The sequence below is a fragment of the Panthera pardus genome, unplaced genomic scaffold (genome assembly GCF_024362965.1).
Source record: "Panthera pardus isolate Hobbes unplaced genomic scaffold, ASM2436296v1 HiC_scaffold_19, whole genome shotgun sequence".
NCBI classification, from domain to species: domain Eukaryota; kingdom Metazoa; phylum Chordata; class Mammalia; order Carnivora; family Felidae; genus Panthera; species Panthera pardus.
The window spans coordinates 9310200-9329186 of NW_026526754.1; the positions used below are offsets into that span (position 1 = coordinate 9310200).

At 38.4% G+C, this 18987-nt stretch overlaps 1 protein-coding gene across 10 annotated transcripts in view; it reads left to right on the forward strand.

The window, feature by feature from the left end:
• NFAT5 (nuclear factor of activated T cells 5) overlaps positions 1-15830 on the forward strand; it is a 117571-nt gene extending 101741 nt beyond the window's left edge. For all 10 annotated transcript variants that reach the window (XM_019455410.2, XM_019455411.2, XM_019455412.2 and 7 more), the window contains 4 exons: positions 2674-2819; positions 3714-6213; positions 6859-7102; positions 7743-15830. In XM_019455410.2, the coding sequence (XP_019310955.1) occupies positions 2674-2819; positions 3714-6213; positions 6859-7094 (2882 nt within the window). In that variant the 3' untranslated portion in view covers positions 7095-7102; positions 7743-15830. The remainder of the gene's footprint in view (positions 1-2673; positions 2820-3713; positions 6214-6858; positions 7103-7742) is intronic.
• The last annotated feature ends 3157 nt before the right edge of the window (positions 15831-18987 follow it).

Here is an 18987-nt window from a genome sequence, read left to right on the forward strand (position 1 = left end):
AAAAATCATGTACAGATCGATTTAACTGTAGGTAGTGCATTTACTTGTCAGTGAATTTTTATATAGTTTCTAATTGAATTGTAATATAAATTTGTCTTTAGATGTTAAACTTTTTAGGCCAGAAATATTATAATGAAAATTTGCAACATTACACTGTATCATTAACCAAACAGTCCACAACAAACTAAACTATGACAAAAGTAAAGTAAGATTATTCATTGCTTCATTAATTCAGCAAATGTTTATTGGTTACCTACTATGCACCACGCAACAACAACAAAATCTGCCTTCATGGCGCTCATATTCTACTAGAACTAAAAAGCAGAAATAGCAGTTGAAGGGGCGTCTGGGTGACTCATTCGGTTAAGCGTCCGACTTCAGCTCAGGTCATGATCTCTTGGTTCGCAGGTTTGAGCCCCGCATCAGGCTCTTTGCTGTCAGCATGGAGCCTGCTTCAGATCCTCATACCCCTCTTTCTCTGCCCCTTCCTCACTCTCTTTCTCTCTCTCTCAAAAGTAAATAAACATCAAAAAAAAAAAAAAAGGATAGTTGAACATTATAGGATCAACTTAGGACATTACCAGTGGTCTTTCAAACTGTCCTTTGAGATGGGCCTAGAATACTTTTTTTTTTTTTTTTTTAATTTTTTTTAACCTTTATTTATTTTTGAGACAGAGGGAGACAGAGCATGAATGGGGAGGGTCAGAGAGAGGGAGACACAGAATCTGAAACAGGCTCCAGGCTCTGAGCTGTCAGCACAGAGCCCGACGCGGGGTTCGAACTCACGGACTGCGAGATCACGACTTGAGCCGGAGTCCAACGCTTAACCGACTGAGCCACCCAGGCGCCCCGAGATGGGCCTAGAATACTTTTAAATGCCTGCCTTGTGCGTGATCTTTAGTTTTGTCTCAGTCAAAATTGGATTATGAATTGAATTGTATTGGTATTGTTAGAATCTAGGTGAAAATAGGCCTGAGAATTCTTGAGTAAATGATCCATTTCTCAGAGTAATAAAGTGTAGAATATGAAAAATTAAATGAGCACTTTCCCCTCCCTCAATATAATCTATTTCCACAGGAGTTGTTTCTAGCCAATTAGCTGTGAGACCAGCTGAAGTAAGACAAGAAAATTTCAGATATTTGTAAATCAAAATATTTACAAAGATAGCCATCCTGGTCATATACCATATGCCACTTTAAAATCCTCTCTGTAGCTGGTATTTCTTCTCAATATCAAACTAAGGAGTTTAACAGCTATGCCTTCTGGGGAATTTGTATGTGTCTCCACAGGGTTTCAAAGTAGTGGTAAACACTTAGATTCAGAATTTGGCTAGATGTTCAGTTCAGAGGACTATCATTTGTGGTATCAGTAGGCTCCACTAAATGCCAGTAGTGCAGACTTGAGATAAAAAAAGAAAGAAAAGGAATCAAGGAGGAAAAGTAGATATGCCAAAATGGTAAAACCTACGTTATCTGCTATATATTATGTCTCCGTAGTGTAAATCTGTAACTATTCCTGCAGAATGAAGGAGAGGGAAGTAGAAAATACTTGCTGGTTTTGCTTTGGAGATTTAATTGGTAAACCTAAAATAATTCTTAAATTTCTGAAAAGAAAAAAATTTAAGTCCTGTCTAAAAGAACTTAGCAAATACATGTTTTCTAAGACATTAATATAGAAAAGCAAAGTCTGTCTGGTTACTTGGTGGTATATGCTAATGAGACACTTGAGTTTTGTTGAGAGAAATGTTCCAACAATCCTATGGCCCTTACGAAGTTTTGATTTTATGCTGCTGGGCAGCCATATGCTAAGAGGAGAGTTGTGATTGAGTAGCTTTTACCTGGAGATTTCTAAGCTGTATCCTACAATTTACTGTGGCTGTGTTGATTAGTGCAATTCATAGTACCTCGAAAGGGCCCTGAGGCGTATAGCTCGATAACTGAACTGCTTAAGCTTGTTGTTATCTAACCTGGCTCATATCAGGAGGCCTCAAGCCACTACTGCTTCAAAAAAGGGAGGACACATTTTGATACACCAGTTTTATATTTCATGCTACCAGCATAGCATCAAAAAATAGACATTTAGGGGCGCCCAGGTGGCTCAGTCACTTGAGCTTCCGACTCTTGATTTCAGCTCAGGTCATGATCACAGGGTTTTGGGATCAAGCCCTGTGATAGGTGCTGAGTGTGAAGCCTGTTTAAAATTCATTCTCTCCGGGTGCCTGGGTGGCTCAGTCAGTTGAGTGTCTGACTTCGGCTCAGATCATGATCTCACAGTTCGTGAGTTTGAGCCCCTCATCGGGCTCTGGGCTGACAGCTCGGAGCCTGGAGCCTGCTTCATATTATGTGTCTCCTTCTCTCTCTGCCCCTCCCCGCTCACGCTCTGTCTCTCTCTCAGAAATAAACATTAAAAAAAATTTTTTTTTTAAAGATTCATTTTCTCTCTCTCTCTCTCTCTCTCTCTCTCTCTCTCTCTCTCTTTCTTTCTCTCTCTCTCCCTCTCCATCTCTCTCCTCCCCACCCCGTTCCCCTCTCCCCTGCTCGCACACTTTCTCTCTCTCCCTTAAAAAAAAAAAAAAAAAAGACATTTAAATCATGACTAAGTCAACATATTATAGAATGAAATAGTTGATGATTTTAAACCTTCTTTCTTTCTTTTTTTTTTGTGTGTGTACAGCAATGAAAACTACTGGTTGTAACTTAGATAAGGTAAATATTCTTCCCAGTGCTCTGATCACTCCACTCATATCAAGCAGTATGATTAAGAGTGAAGATGTTACTCCAATGGAAGTAACAGAAAAAAGATCTTCCCCTATTTTTAAGGTAAGCTGCATTGATAAGTGCTCTACATCTTAATCTGTTATAAAAATTGCTATATTTTTAATAGTTTGATTACCTTTCCCCATGTTTATGCTTTTTACTTTTCCTGTTTCTTTCACATGTGTTTCTCTTTGGTTGCAGTTAATGAGTTTTGCTTTTCAGAGTGAATACTTTTACCAACCAATAAAATAGTCTGCAAAGTGACTTCTAATATATATTTTGGTAAGGAAGGAATTAATGTTAGCTGTACCTGTGGGATGTAGGGCATTAATGACAGTATAGGTTTAGTATTTTCAGAATTGGAGATGTTTTTTATTTCCTTTTTTTCCCCCAGTCTTTTTCTATAAGTCTCTTTCCCTTTCTCACTTATAACTTTCCCCCCTATAATTCTACCAATGATCCACAAAATGGAGATACTTTAAAATTTACTATTAATGTGTTCTTCCTGTCCTAAGCATATCAATAACTGATTATTCTAGTTTTTTGTTTGGCTGTCTTCACTTACAACATTTGTTAAAAAGAGGGGCACCTGAGTGGCTCAGTTGGTTGAGCACCCCTCTTGATTTCGTTTCAGGTCATGATCTCATAGTTCATGGGTTCGAGTCATGCATCAGGCTCTGCACTGACAGCGGGATTCTCTCTCTGGCCCTCCTCTGCTCCCGTACTCACTCTCTCTCAAAATAAATAAATAAACTTAAGAAAAAAAGATATCCTGATGACAGTCAGATGTCATGGTATCCCTGAGAATCAATCTTGCACCTGTTTTCCAACAGAATAATGTAGAGTAGAAATTGGTCCTGCATATATGTGTGTTTGTAGAATAATAATTTTTGAAGTGTCATATGAGCTAATTTAATGTTTATATACACGTATTATTTGGGGATTTTTATTTTTTAGACTACAAAGACAGTTGGATCAACTCAACAAACATTAGAAAATATCTCTAACATAGCAGGAAATGGGTCTTTTTCATCATCATCATCTTCCCACTTACCTTCTGAAAATGAAAAGCAGCAGCAGATTCAGCCCAAGACCTACAACCCAGACACCCTGACAACTATCCAGACACAGGACATTTCACAGCCTGGTACCTTTCCAGCAGTCTCTGCTTCTAGTCAGCTGCCCAACAGTGATGCACTGCTGCAGCCGGCTACACCATTTCAGACAAGAGACACTCAGTCCAGAGAAGTATTACAATCTGATGGCACAGTGGTTAATTTGTCACACCTGACTGAGTCATCCCAGCAACAGCAGCAGTCACCACTACAAGAACAAGCACAGACTTTACAGCAGCAGATGTCATCAAATATTTTCCCATCCCCAAACAGCGTGAGTCAGCTACAGAATACGATTCAGCATTTGCAAGCCGGAAGTTTTACGGGCAGTACTGCTAGTGGCAGCAGTGGAAATGTTGACTTGGTCCAGCAAGTTTTAGAGGCACAACAACAGTTATCTTCAGTTTTGTTTTCTGCTCCAGATGGTAATGAGAATGTTCAAGAACAGCTTAGCGCAGACATTTTTCAACAAGTCAGTCAAATTCAAAACAGCGTAAGCCCTGGAATGTTCTCCTCAACGGAGCCAACGGTCCATACTAGACCAGATAATTTAATAGCTGGAAGAGCCGAAAGTGTTCACCCACAGAGCGAAAACACATTGTCCAATCAGCAACAGCAACAGCAGCAGCAGCAAGTGATGGAATCATCGGCTGCAATGGTGATGGAGATGCAACAGAGTATCTGTCAGGCAGCTGCCCAGATTCAGTCGGAGTTATTTCCTTCACCGGCTTCAGCAAATGGAAACCTTCAGCAATCTCCAGTTTACCAGCAGACCTCTCACATGATGAGCGCATTATCTACCAACGAGGACATGCAAATGCAGTGCGAATTGTTCTCTTCTCCCCCTGCAGTTTCTGGAAATGAAACTACTACAACCACCACGCAGCAGGTTGCCACCCCTGGCACTACCATGTTTCAGACATCAAGTTCAGGAGATGGAGAAGAGACTGGAGCACAAGCCAAGCAGATTCAGAACAGTGTCTTTCAGACCATGGTCCAGATGCAACATAGTGGGGACAGTCAACCTCAAGTAAACCTTTTCTCATCTACGAAAAGTATGATGGGTGTTCAGAATAATGGTACTCAGCAACAAGGTAATGGTTTATTCCAGCAAAGTAATGAGATGATGTCCCTCCAATCTGGGAATTTTTTGCAGCAGTCTTCTCATTCACAGGCTCCACTTTTTCATCCCCAAAATCCTATTGCTGATGCTCAGAACCTTTCCCAGGAAACTCAAGGTTCTATTTTTCATAGCCCAAGTCCTATCGTTCACAGTCAGACTTCTACAACGTCCTCGGAACAAATGCAGCCTCCGATGTTTCACTCGCAAAGTACCATGGCTGTGCTACAGGGCTCTTCTGTTCCTCAAGACCAGCAGTCAGCCAACATCTTTCTTTCCCAGAGTCCAATGAATAATCTTCAAAGTAACACCGTAGCCCAAGAAGAACAGATTTCATTTTTTGCAGCTCAGAACTCAATTTCTCCGCTTCAGTCCACATCTAACACTGAGCAGCAAGCTGCTTTTCAACAGCAGGCTCCGATATCACACATCCAGACCCCTATGCTTTCCCAGGAACAGGCCCAACCCTCCCAGCAGGGTATATTTCAGCCTCAGGTGTCCCTGGGCTCCCTTCCTCCAAATCCAATGCCTCAAAACCAACAAGGAACAATTTTCCAGTCACAGCACTCAATGGTTGCTATCCAGAGTAACTCTCCATCCCAGGAACAGCAGCAGCAGCAACAGCAGCAGCAGCAGCAGCAGCAACAGCAACAACAGCAGAGCATTTTATTCAGTAATCAGAACACCATGGCTACAATGGCATCTCAGAAGCAGCCACCGCCAAACATGATATTCAACCCAAGTCCAAACGCGCTGGCTAACCAGGAGCAACAGAATCAGTCCATCTTTCACCAACAAAATAATATGGCCCCCATGAACCAAGAGCAGCAGCCCATGCAATTTCAGAACCAGCCTACAGTTTCCTCTCTTCAGAACCCAGGTCCTACCCAGTCTGAGTCGCCACAGACTTCCTTGTTCCATAGCTCTCCTCAGATTCAGTTAGTCCAAGGGTCACCCAGTTCTCAAGAGCAGCAAGTAACACTGTTCCTCTCTCCAGCATCCATGTCTGCTTTGCAGACCAGTATGAACCAACAAGACATGCAGCAGTCTCCTCTTTATTCCCCTCAGAACAATATGCCTGGAATCCAAGGAGCCACATCTTCACCTCAACCACAGGCTACTTTATTTCACAACACTACTGGAGGCACAATGAACCAACTACAGAATTCTCCTGGCTCATCTCAACAGACTTCAGGAATGTTCTTATTTGGCATTCAAAATAGTAAGAAACTCTAAATTTATTTCTTAAATGTTAGTGGCTGAGATGGTCAAATTCTTACTCTTATTAAAAGGAAGCAAAACACGGTGGTTTTAAGAACACAGATTGTAGTCAGAACTGAGTTCAATCCCAGCCATACCACTTACATACTGTGAGATCTTAGAGAAGTTATTTGACCTGCAGAAGGTTCATTTTCCACATCTAAATGGTGGTAATAATTATATACTTGAAAAGGATATTGGGAGGACTAAACGTGGTAATGAATATAAATGAATGTGTTTACCATTTTAAGCTGTAAACTTGAAAATGAAGTAAGAATGACAGAAAATATCTCTGCCAATTAAAGTAAGTAGTTTCCAAGGAGGTTAACCCATCGTTAATGTTTACATACCAAGGAAAGCATGTAGGACTGACTTATGATGCCAACTAAGCAAAGTTGTATTTTTATACTGCTTTGAGTAAACCTGGGATGAATTCCAGTACTGTTCGGTAAAAACCGTTTTGGAGGGCTATCAGTTGCCTCACTTCTAGTTCTATATTGAGTAAACACGATAGTGAATTTCCCCCAACAACTAATAAATATCTTCTTATGAACCTTAACAGAAAGTAACTAATCAAGTAGCTTCTCTATTTTAAATATCTCTGCAGACTGTAGTCAGCTTTTAACTTCTGGACCAGCTACATTGCCAGATCAGTTGATGGCCATAAGTCAGCCAGGCCAACCACAGAATGAGGGCCAGCCACCTGTGACAACACTTCTTTCTCAGCAAATGCCAGAGAGTTCTTCACTAACGTCCTCTATAAACACCAACCAGAACATTGAAAAGATTGATTTGCTTGTTTCATTGCAAAACCAAGGGAACAACTTGACTGGCACCTTTTAACTGGATAAGTAAGTATTGCATTTTGGTTTCTTTTTTATTGAAAAGCATCAATAAATTTTATTATTCTTATCAGATTTAGGTTTAAGTAATAACACTTTTTAGACCCTACTCTTTTGAAATACGGCTTTCTCACAAGATGGTATTTTTAGGGACACTTGGGTGGTCCATCTCTTGATTTTAGCTCGGGTCATGATCTCACGGGCTTGTGAGATCGAGCCCCATATCAGGCTCTGTGCTGACAGAGTGGGACCTGCTTGAGATTCCCTCCCCTCTCTCTCTCTCTGCCTCTCTCTCTCTCTCTCTCTCTCAAAATAAAATGTAAGATGATACTTTTTAAATTTGAATAAATTATTCTGGATGATAGCTTGTGGTCATAGTATTGATACTAGGCAATCCTTTTGGTTCTAAGTTTCTTCACCACGGAATGACAGAACACCTGATCAATGTACGATTGATTGGATATAATTAAGTCTTATTTCTCCCTTCCTCAAGAAATAAATACTGAGTCAGAAAAGTGTGTGGAAGTATAATATGATGCAGTATCATTTATAGTATTGTAATATACTTTGGAATCTTTCAGGGTAGCAGGAAATTTGTAATTTTGTTCCCTCCTTAGTGAGTTATATTCAACTTCTTCTTCTCTTTTAGAAATTCCATGAAGAAAATTCTGATTCCAAGATGTCCTGAGATCATGTGATTCCATGAGGATTTTTGAACTGTTACTTTAAAAACAAAACAAAGTATGAAAAACTGTGATTGAGTAAATGGATAGATTTTACTCTTACTGCAAAAGAGCACACCTGTGCTGCCTGTTGCAGTGATTAGCCACCGTTGTTAACATCTTCATATTTTATATTCCTAATAACAGTGATGACTGAGAATCTATTTGAGTTTCCAGCTGACAGAATTAATTGTTGCTATTTTCCTAGGCGCTATTCCTTTGAAAGTATAGTTCAAATTCAAAAGCTGGACTGCTCAGTTATTATTGCTATTAGAAAATAATTCATATTGTCATGTTTACTTTTGTTCTTCATTCATATTTTCTTACCTGCATTGTTTTAGTCAAGTAATGGCTTTTGAAAAAGGAAAGTTCAAATAGTAACTAAAAGTAAGGCTGTGGTTTTCCAATATAAATAGCACAGCTATTGGCCAAAATGAAGGAATCTTTTTTCAGTTTTTATGGAGAAACTGAAGGGGTAACATTCTGACAAGTTAACTGTAGTAAGAGCTCTACACAGATAAGAGGCCTCTTTGTTACAAAGGCAGACAACACACAATCTAGGAACAGCTGAAATGTTATTGATTTTATTTTCCAGAGAGTTGTTCATTCTCTGTGTTTCTATTAAGGGTTTTAGCCATACCTGTGCAGAGAAGAATAATTATCTTGCTCTATCAAAAAAATGAAGGGGTTAATACATGGTAAATTGTGTTCTGATATCCTCCTATAGCAGTTAAAACTGACAGAGCAACTTCAGTCTGTTTTCTTCTTATCCCCGTCTTGGACCGGTGTTCCCTTTTTATGTTCATTTTTATTATTTTCCCCCTCTTCTTCACTTTATTTTAGACAATTAGTAATATACTACGAGCTTTGTGACCCTGTAGCAACTTAAAGGAAAAGGCCGCTTTGGTCTGGGGTAACCCAGCAACTCCTGCAGCACAGGCAGGGTGGGGGGCCACTCTTTTAGGAGTGAGGGGAGCTGATTCCTGAGAAACAAGAAACAATGCATTTTTTTCCCCATGAACGGTGCTGTCCTGAAGTCTTCAAATTTTTCCCTCTAATAGGAAACAGTGTACATTTTAATTAAAAAAAAAAAAAAAAAAAGCAAACTAAAATTTCTTGAAACATCACTTCTCCCTAAACTGCAGTGAGTGTAATTCACTTGTCACCTCAGTGCTTTACAGTTTGAAGTGGTCACTTATCTGATGGTTCCCACAAGCCTTAGGCTTTACAGGGTCATATCATTGACTTAAAATGAAGAATTAAATTGTGTTACGTCTCTAGAGAGCAAAATTACACACTCCAGAATTTGCAGTTGCAGTTGTAGCATTAGTTACACAGTTTTGGGTGTTCTTGCCACCCACGGGATGCCTGCTTCTCACGACAACCTGTCGTTTGGGCACGTGCTTACGTCTCGTTTTCCTTTTGGCATGTAGAAAGCTGTTTATACAGTTTAAGGCCAAATTGTGTGTGGCTTCTATATGTAGATAAGATGTTTTGGTATTCATGTCTGTTTCATTTATTTTTATTAAGTGTACAAAAAAATAGCCTGTTAATTATTTGTTGAAGGCTACTTTTCTGTTGTGTTTTTTTTTTTTAATTTGTTTTCTATCCTATACATTTAGTTGAACTTTGTGGAATTGTGGTGTTGGTTTTGTTTATACAGCCAGATTTTTTTCCCCCTTTTTGTGGTCCTCCTTAGTTCTTTGAATGTGCTCTTCTCCTAATTTGTTTTTTCTCTTTGTTCTTATATATTCTTCCCTCCACCCTGACCCTTTCTTTCTTTCTCTCTCTGATTGAGAGGCATTGAATTACGTTTTCAGTAGTACAGGCTTCTTGCCGATATGAAGGGAACTTTTCAGAAAGAGACCTACTCTGGGTCATTTACTTTTGAATACAGTTTTCAATCGTTCAAGTTTTGGATGGTTTATATCTAATGTGTGTTTCATTTTTTTGGAAAGCTATATTTTGTATTTAGGAAATGGTATACTATTTTGCTATTTGTACTGAGTGAGTACATTGGCATAAATATAGAAATTTATATATATACATATATATAAACTATTCTTTTTTTGCCACACATTTTTGTGGTAAATTTGTGAGTTTGTCTGATGTTCTACCACAACGTGGCGTCTGATAACAGTGAGGGGGGGTTTGTTATGTCTTTATTGAGTATTTAAGTATCTTTTGAAACAAATGACCTGTTCATCTGTGGCCATTCCATCAGGCAGTTCCTTGATGTTATTAGTGGGCTAAAGGCAGCTTACTGTGTGTTTGCTGGATCTTTCACTCAGCAAAATGTTAGAGTAAGGAAACCCATCAGGCAATTGTGTCAGATGGTGTTTCATGAGAATGAGCCATTCAGTCTTTGCTCACTATATATTTAATATTTTATTGTTGTTATTGTTATTATTAATTGGCTTTCTGTATTCTATGCCTTTTATTTATAATAACACTAAAAAAAACCACAAACCATGTTTGTAATTTTAATAACGTTTTCCCCATCTTGTAATATCCAGAGCTACTTTATAGATTCTCTGAACCAAAAGCATTTCCTCAATAGATCATCTCTCCCCACCGCATCAGGGAAAATTACCCAATATAGTTCAGGTTATGAGAAGGACCAGCCACACAATCCAGTGCTTCAGTTTTAACATGTAAAACTCTAACTGCAGAGGTATAAAGAGGTATAAAGAGCTTACCCAGCAGGTATAAAAATAAGAAGTAGAAATAAAATACTGTAAGTTTATTTCTGAGTTTTCTGACTTTTTTTCTAAGAGATTACACAGGAGACTCAGGAAGTCTATTTGCTCACCAAGTTTCAACTAGAATGTTTCTTAGCACTGCTCTGTGGATGAAGTGGTGGCAAGAAGACTGGCTTGTGTGCTGACTTCTGTTCTGTTGTTTCGCAAGAGGCTTATCATCGTAAAATGCTGATCGCCAATGCCAAGTTACCAGGGACCAATTTTCTGTTTTATAGTATCTAAGTTTAGAACAGAACATACACCTGAACTGTAGTGGCTTGATTGGATGGAGGCAGAAAACCCAAATTTTATTTTCATAAATTTTGTGGTTATTTATACAAGGGCTGTGCTATGCTACCACATTCTTATTCAATAATGATGGATATTTTTTTTAACATCGTTAAATGTTCCCTACCCCTAAAGGTCACTGTTAAGTACAGCATTCTGACTATTTGGTTACAAAAGACATTTGTCTTCTTACTAAAGAGTTAGCTCAGTGGTCAGTGGTTGATACGTGTGCTAATAATACAATTTCCAGATTAATGTTACAAATAATAGCGGTCTATGAGAGAGACTCCATGAGCCAGCAAAGGCCTTGGAAGCAACAATTTATTAAATTTATTTATGGCAGAAGGACCTAAATAAACTCTGAACCTTTTTTTAGTCCTTTATATTGTTATATTCAGTTGCTCTTGCTTTAGCAAATCACCTTAATGCTTGGAGCTTATCTTTCTGTGTGTGTGTGTGTGTGTATGTGTGTGTTATTCCTTATTGTCATTCCATGATATATCCACACCAACAGGGGAGAAGACAACTAGAAATCATATTTGCCTCAGAGCTTTATCATGTTACCTTTGTAATTAGAGCAGCCAATGCAAATCAGTTTTTGCCAGACTCTCTGGAACAGGTTTTTAAAGGGCTTTATTTATTATGAAAAGCAGAATTAATGAGGGACCCCCCTTTCTTCCTTTCTTTTTGTGGTAATTTTGTCTATGCTGTAGTTGAGAATTTCATTATAGTGCATTTCTTATCCATCAGAACCTCAGTTAATCTGCCTAGGAAAAATAATGTCAAAGCAAATGAGAAAAAAGTTCTATCTGAGTCCCCCTAGAACTAAAGTAATAATTCTTTTTGGCCATCTAAACTGTTTTAGACACTTGTTTTAGAAGAGTGAAATCTGTTTAGACAGATCAATAATTAAAAACCAGGATTAAATGCTTTAATAATCAAAGTCTCAAACGTGACTTATAAATACTCACTAGGAGTAATTTGAGAATTATTCATCATTCTGATGAAAATTTCTGTTCTAAGATGTGTTAATTTTTTTTCTAATTAATTGAAAACTTGATGAGGTCTGTTAGCTTTAGTTTCAAAAAGTTTCAGAAAACTTTTTTGACAAAAAAGTTATGACCACAGGCTTCATCCCTAACCAGTACAGCCATGTTCTGTCTGCACACCTTGCTTATTTGGAGGGACTCCATGAAGACAAAGACTGTATAGTTCAGCAGCTCTATTAGGAAAAAAACTCAGAGCACATTCCCTACTAAGTTAGGTATATCCATATTAAAAAGAGGTTTTCTCCTCCGCTTATTTGTGTCACTAGAGCTAAATCGTGGACATAATGTTCATAATGCAGTAAATATCAGAGTAATTCCTATAGTATCATTTGTGAATTGCCTCAGTACTCTAATTAATTCTTTAATTCCCATTTATTTTCATGCCATTCTAGCCTCATTCATTAATAAAATTCTATTTTTACTCCACTTTCTCTTTCAGAAAAAAAATTTTTAATTAATATTTTATATCTAGACTAAATGCATATGGAAAAGTGCCTTTCTACCATAATAGTGCCCCTTTCTTGTAATTTCATTTTTCACTATTGCCAAAAACAAATAAATTATTTCAGTAGGCCCCATCTTTCAATTATTTCATTTAGCATTCTTTTCTCCATTTTTCTATCACCAGAGAAAACAACTTCATAAGTCTCTCCCTTTGGCATAAGAGTAACAGAGAGATACATTGCTAGAATTGTTCCTTTGGGGGAGGGTAAATAATAGATTATAGAACTAGGGGCACCTGGGTGGCCCAGTCGCTTAAGTGCCAACTGTGGCTCAGGTCATGATCTCACAGTTCATAAGATCAAGCCCTCCATCGGGCTCTGTGCTGCAGCTCAGAGCCTGAAGCCTGCTTCGGATTCTGTGACTCCCTCTCTCTCTCTCTGTCCCTCCCCTGCTCGCACTCTGTCTCTGAAAAATAAAATAAACATTAGAGTTACAGTGTTGAGGCTTTATATAAATTATCTAAATTTGACTTCATCTCGACCAACTAATGATAGGTCTTATCTGAACGCTAATGAAAATTTTATTGTCTGCGAGACTCCATGCACACAAATGTTTGTAGTTAAATTTCAGGAAGGAAGTATTTAAAACATCTTCTCTCATCTTACTTAGATAAAAATAAATCACTGACACAAAATTTAGATAAAACCTGGTAAAGTCCATTTTTCTAACTAGACAACGCCATGGAATTCGTCGTAGTGCACTTCTTGCCTATCAGAACCTTTGTAATCTCTATGAAAAATAGTGTCAAAGAAAATGAAGAAGTTATATTGGAATCCCTCTAGAACAAAGGTAATAATTCCTTTCAACAAGATACAGTTGGATTGACTGTCCCTCTGGTTTTGTTATTTTGCCTCTTTCCTGGCTCCTGGCTGCAGTGGTGGTGCTGAAAGAGAGGGCATCACAGCGGTAGCTTTGGGATAGAGCTGCTTTCCCCCCTGGGTATTTCTTTGACTTAGTGGCACTGAAAACTGCAGGCTTTTATGCAATATTCTTAATACCCTAATGATATTATGCACTTTAATCATTCCAAAGAAGTCAAGAATGCTGTATAGTGATGATTCCTTCTTAATGAATACATCTTAACTATTTGTATCCCTTTTTATTTTGGATAGTCAGCTTGGTGTAAGTGTTCTGTGAATATTTTCTAAAATGACTGTATCGTAGGACTTAAGACTTTGAAATGTAATTGACTATGTGGAGAAATGATTATACTTCAGCAAACCAGTTTAGAAATATTAATGTTCAGCTTGCTAATGTATATGTTTGAGACTTAATTAAAATCAGCCCTCTTCCAGTATTTTGTGTTTTGTCTGTGAGAACATTGTAGTGTATAGTTTTTTACATATAGAGTGTAACCAGTGGTTTTCAAAATATGGTCCTCAGCCCACCAGCCAGCATCAGTATCACTTGGGAACTAGGTAGAAATGCACATTCTGGAGCCCTATCATAGACATACTGAATCAGAAACTTTGGAATGGGGCCTAGCAATCTGTGTTTTAACAAGCCCTCCAGGTAATTCTGATGTATGCTCAAGCGTGAAAACCACTGGTGTAAATGGTATACAGTAAGATCTAGAAAGGTTTTTCCCCCTACTCATACAAATAGTTATATATTGTTCTTTATGTAAATTCAGCTTAACCTGGTTATCCGTAATCATTTATTGGCAATGATAAGTTATTCTTAGTACTGCCTATAGAAATATAGTATATTTTATATACATATACACTTAGTCTAGTTATTGATAATTCAGTTAACTTAGTTTGGCATTTTCCTACCATTTACTAAAAAGTTTACATTAAATGACTGATTTAAATATATAGGTGCAATCTTCTATATTTCTTTTAATTGTTATGACATTTAAGTAGCTGAAACAATTGACGGGTGCTACAGTCTCCTGTTTATCCATAAAATGGGTACCTTGTGGGCAGTGATAACACAAGCTTTCTTTTCATTGCCTCTTACTTTACCAGCAGACCACAATTTTGGTCTGGCTAGACCAACTCTCGGAACATCATTCCTTGTATTTATATTTGTATCTGAGATATTAAATAAGATGGCTGGCCAGGTCAACATAGCACCTTATTTAATTTCTTTTTTAAATCAATAAAACTTATTTAAAAGTAGCTTGGTTTGTATGAGAACTGATGCAGTAGAGATATAGCTATCCTCGGAACTTACGCTTCAGACACGCATTATTTACTAAAATAAATATTGGACAAGACAGTGCATTATTAATCTGGGCATTTCTCCCTTCCCAATTATATGCCTCATGGTAAATATAACAAGATAAGTAGATTTATTTGTTCATTTTAATTTTGTGTGTAATTTAGTACCTCCATAATTGCTGTAATCTTCCTTCCACTGTTTACAAATCACCAATCAATTAACTCATGGAAGAAAAATGCACATTCAAATTAAAAATAATTGTATATTCACTTTATAAAAATCACCACTGCTGTCTTTGCTTAACACTAGCAGTGGAAGTGTAAGTGGCTTACTCTACAAACCTTGGTGCTGGCAACACATAGGCAAACTGTGGGGAGATGCTCTAGGTACATTCCTCCTTTCTTGTTCCCTTTCCCTTCTTCTCCAGTTGATTGCATAATGTATTCCTGTGCCCAAAGAATTCTATCACGGTTCTATTTGACTCCAACTTGTAGTGTCTCTTTTAGAAGCCCCATGTTTAGCCATATTATCCCTGTTCTTTTTCTTCCCCAGAAGAAATTTGGTGTGAAATAGTTTATAGAGTTCGCTTATTATTTTACCTAATGAACCTCAGGACAACACGCACACACATATACATACACACACACACACCGTCTCAGATGTTTGAGGGTGGCTTTGGAATCAAACTAATGAGTCCAATGAAGAACTGTCCTGCACTGAAGGGTTTATGACTTTAGTAGCTACAAACTGATTCCAGTGACATTGAGTTAATTTCTTTTGAGCTAATGAATGTATCTGCTCGCCTTGTTTCCTTCTAATTGATAAGCTCCAAGTAGTTGCTACTCTTTTTGGACAATTTTACTGAGTTTTATTCACTTCTTTTATTAGTCTTTTAACATATTGCACATATTTCATTAACCCATTCTCAAGTGGTTTAGCTACCATTCTGCCATTTAAATTTTTTAATTTAATTTTATTTGCTTGAGCACACTGATCAACCACTGAACTGCCTTCTTCCATTGTCCTGCAATGAAATAAGGATTACATTTTTGTGTATATGGCTTTCATAGTTGAGATTTCAGAGCACTGACACCAGATATTTTCAGTTTGTTCTCTGGGGGAATTTCATTTGCATCTATGTTTTTAGCTATCTGTGATAACTTGTTAAATATTAAAAAGATATTTTGCTTCTATTGGAACATTTGTATACTCGCAACTATATTTCTGTAAACAGCTGCAGTCAGAAATAAAACATTGAAAGTTTTCATTTTGCGGTGAGTAACTGTCGTTTTTTCCTCAGACTTTGTGAATGAATTCATATCCGTGAATGTCAGTGTTGAGCAGCATGAGCCTATGGCCGAAATTATAAAATCGTTAGGAAAAGGTATGAAATATAGTTGGATTTGGAGCAATTACTTTGTGCCTCCTGTTTTGCCAGGCAGTGTCGTAGCATCTAGTGTGGTAGCAAATCATGTAGCATAAAGGTGCTTTTGCTGAAAACCAGATCTCCCCAGCCCTCAGCCTCACTCCCACGCCCAGGGGCATTCTCTTTTTGTTCTTTCGTCTGTTATTTCCACATGTATCAGTTGGTGTTTACCAAAATGTATGTATAACATGTCACTAGTGGTATTCAAAATGTTACGTGAGTAGACATATATGTCTTTGTGTGTTAGAAAAACATATATCCACCTACTAGACTGTGGGGAAATGTGACATTAAAGACAAATATTAAATACTAATGCAGATGGAACATGGATATCATGAATTTGATCTATAAATAACTGAAGCTTAAGAAGCCCTGCTTTCAACAGCATGCTTATATCTTCTTATCATATATAGACTTTGCCTGTTGATTCTGTGAAGGTGACTCAATTTTTAACATACCCAAATGTATACACATACATGAGTTGTCATTTTAGGAGGCTATATATTTCTTAACAATGCTACCATTGTTCTATATGTATTTAAAAGTTGTCTTCTGGGGGGTGCCTCAGTGGCTCAGTCTTAAGCATCCAACTCTTGATCTTAGATCTTGATCTTAGATTTTAGATCTTAGATCTTGATTTCACAGTCATGAGTTCAAGCCCCTCATTGGACTCCACTGGGTGTGAAACCTGCTTTAAAAAAAAAAAAAAATGTCTTTTGACATTTATTGACTTCAACAGCACTGGAAAGGAGTGATAACCAAATGAAATTTATTAAGTATAAATGTCAAAAATACTTGGGTCCAAAAAACTGCCTTTGTGGGCAAAACACTGATGTGACGATGGGACTGTAAGTGGCTACAACCTGGCTTACATAATTCAAGGTACAGTGTCCACAGCAAGGGAGGTGGTTGTCCCACTTTACTCCAAGCTGGTGAGAGTAATACTCTCTCATATTGTAAGGAGCAAACACATTCTCAGCAGCCATGTAATCAGGCCTGTAACAGAATTGGAACATCATTTATCCCTGCTCAGGACACAACAGGGACTCTGGAAATATAAAAGTAGCTACAGTTTCTCAACCGCAACACTTAATGATCTTGTTCTCAAGAAGAGGTATTGATTGCTACCCCTGTGCTCTATTGCATGGCGCCATCGTCCCTGCTTCTACGGAGGCAATAGAATACAGTTTTTAAAAGCCTGGGTTCAGGGTACCTGGGTGGCTCAGTCAGTTGAGCATCTGACTCTTGATTTTGGCTCAGGTCATGATCCCAGGGTTGTGGGATCGAACCCCGCATCAGGCTCCACTCTGAGCGTGAAGCCTGCTTAAGATTCTTTCTTTCCCTCTGCCCCTCTCCCCCACTTGTGCTCAGTCTCTATCTCTCTCTGTCTCTCTCTCTAAAATAAAAATAAATTAATAAAAGCATAAGCTCTTGAGTTTTCCCACCTGAGTGGAGTTCTGGTTCCTACACATGCCATTTAACCTCTCCATTTCTCAATCTCCTTATTTATAAAGTAGAAACAAAAGCAAAACCTCTTAGGGCTATTGCAAAAACTAAATTAAGTCATGTAAAATTGCTTAGTTCCTGGTACACAGTAAGTACCTTGTTTTAGTATTTCTAGTCCTGACGCTACTTAGCTCTTCTGTCCTTGTGTACTAGATCCCATAAGCTTTGGCTTTTTCAAAGACCTGTTCCTTTAATTGTCCTCTTTCTCCAGGATCAAAACCTTTCCTCTCTGAGTCCTTCCTACTGGCATATAAATGTGCTATAATGTCCCTTATCTCTTAAAAAATCAAATAACTTTCTTTGACCACACACCCCCGACCCTACACACACACACACACACACACACACAGTTTCCACTTCCTCTTCTTCTGTTCTCTCTTGAACCCATTCCAATCAGGCTTTCATCAAACCAGTCTCCTGAAATATCTCTTGTCAAAGTCACCAGTGGCCTCCACATGGCTATATGCAAAGGTCAATTCTCAGATCTAGCTTACTTGGCTTAGTAGTATTGGACACACTTGATCACTCCGTATTTGAAACACTCTTCACTTAGCTTTCAGGACCCCACACTCAGCTCTCCTGCTCCACTGGCCACTTATTTTTCATTCTCATCTTCCTGACCTAACACTGGAGAGAACTAGAAGTCAATTACCAGATCTTTTCTCTATCATAATTCATGTCCCAGGTAATGTCAACTGTGACATTGCTTTATATAATATCTGTATGTTGAAGATTTCCAGATGTGTACCTCCTACCATAATGTCTGCCCTAACACCAGGTCTTTTTAAAAAATTTCAGAGAGAGAGAATCTCAAGCAGGCTCCATGCGAAGCACAGAGCCCGACACGGGGCTCAATCCCATGATCCTGGGACCATGACCTGAGCTGAAATCAAGAGTCAGCCGCTCAAGCCACCCAGACACCTATTACAGTCTTAATAGACATCCCTCTCAAACATAAAATGTCTGAAATCAGATTTTGATTCCACCCTTCCTGATCCCAGCTTCTTCCCCGAATATGCTTTCCAGATTCTTGCTCACCTTAGCAAATGGGATGTATCCAACCTTGTAAATACATTCACTTCTTGAGACACGTGACTCGGTAGAGCATGCAACTCTTGATCTTGGGGTTGTGAGTTCGAGCCCTATGTTGGGTTTGGAGACTACTTAAAATCTCTTTTAAAAATGAATACATGCACTTCTCCACACCTCTATTGCTGTCACCCTGGTCCAAAGCATTTATTGACTAGCTTGTCACATTGTGCCACAATTCTCCATGCTTCCATCATTGCCTTACGCTTGGCTCCTCACCTACCAGCCAAACAGGAGTCAGATTATGCTATACCTCAGCCCAAAACTCTTCCTATCTTTATATTCTTACAGCACTTACGAGGCTCCGTCTCCAGTCCCAGCTGTGTCTCTGGCCTAGCCCTCTCTCCCCTGCTCTGCTGTAGCCACTAAAGTCCTCTCTTTTCCTCATGTTACGCGTGTTCCT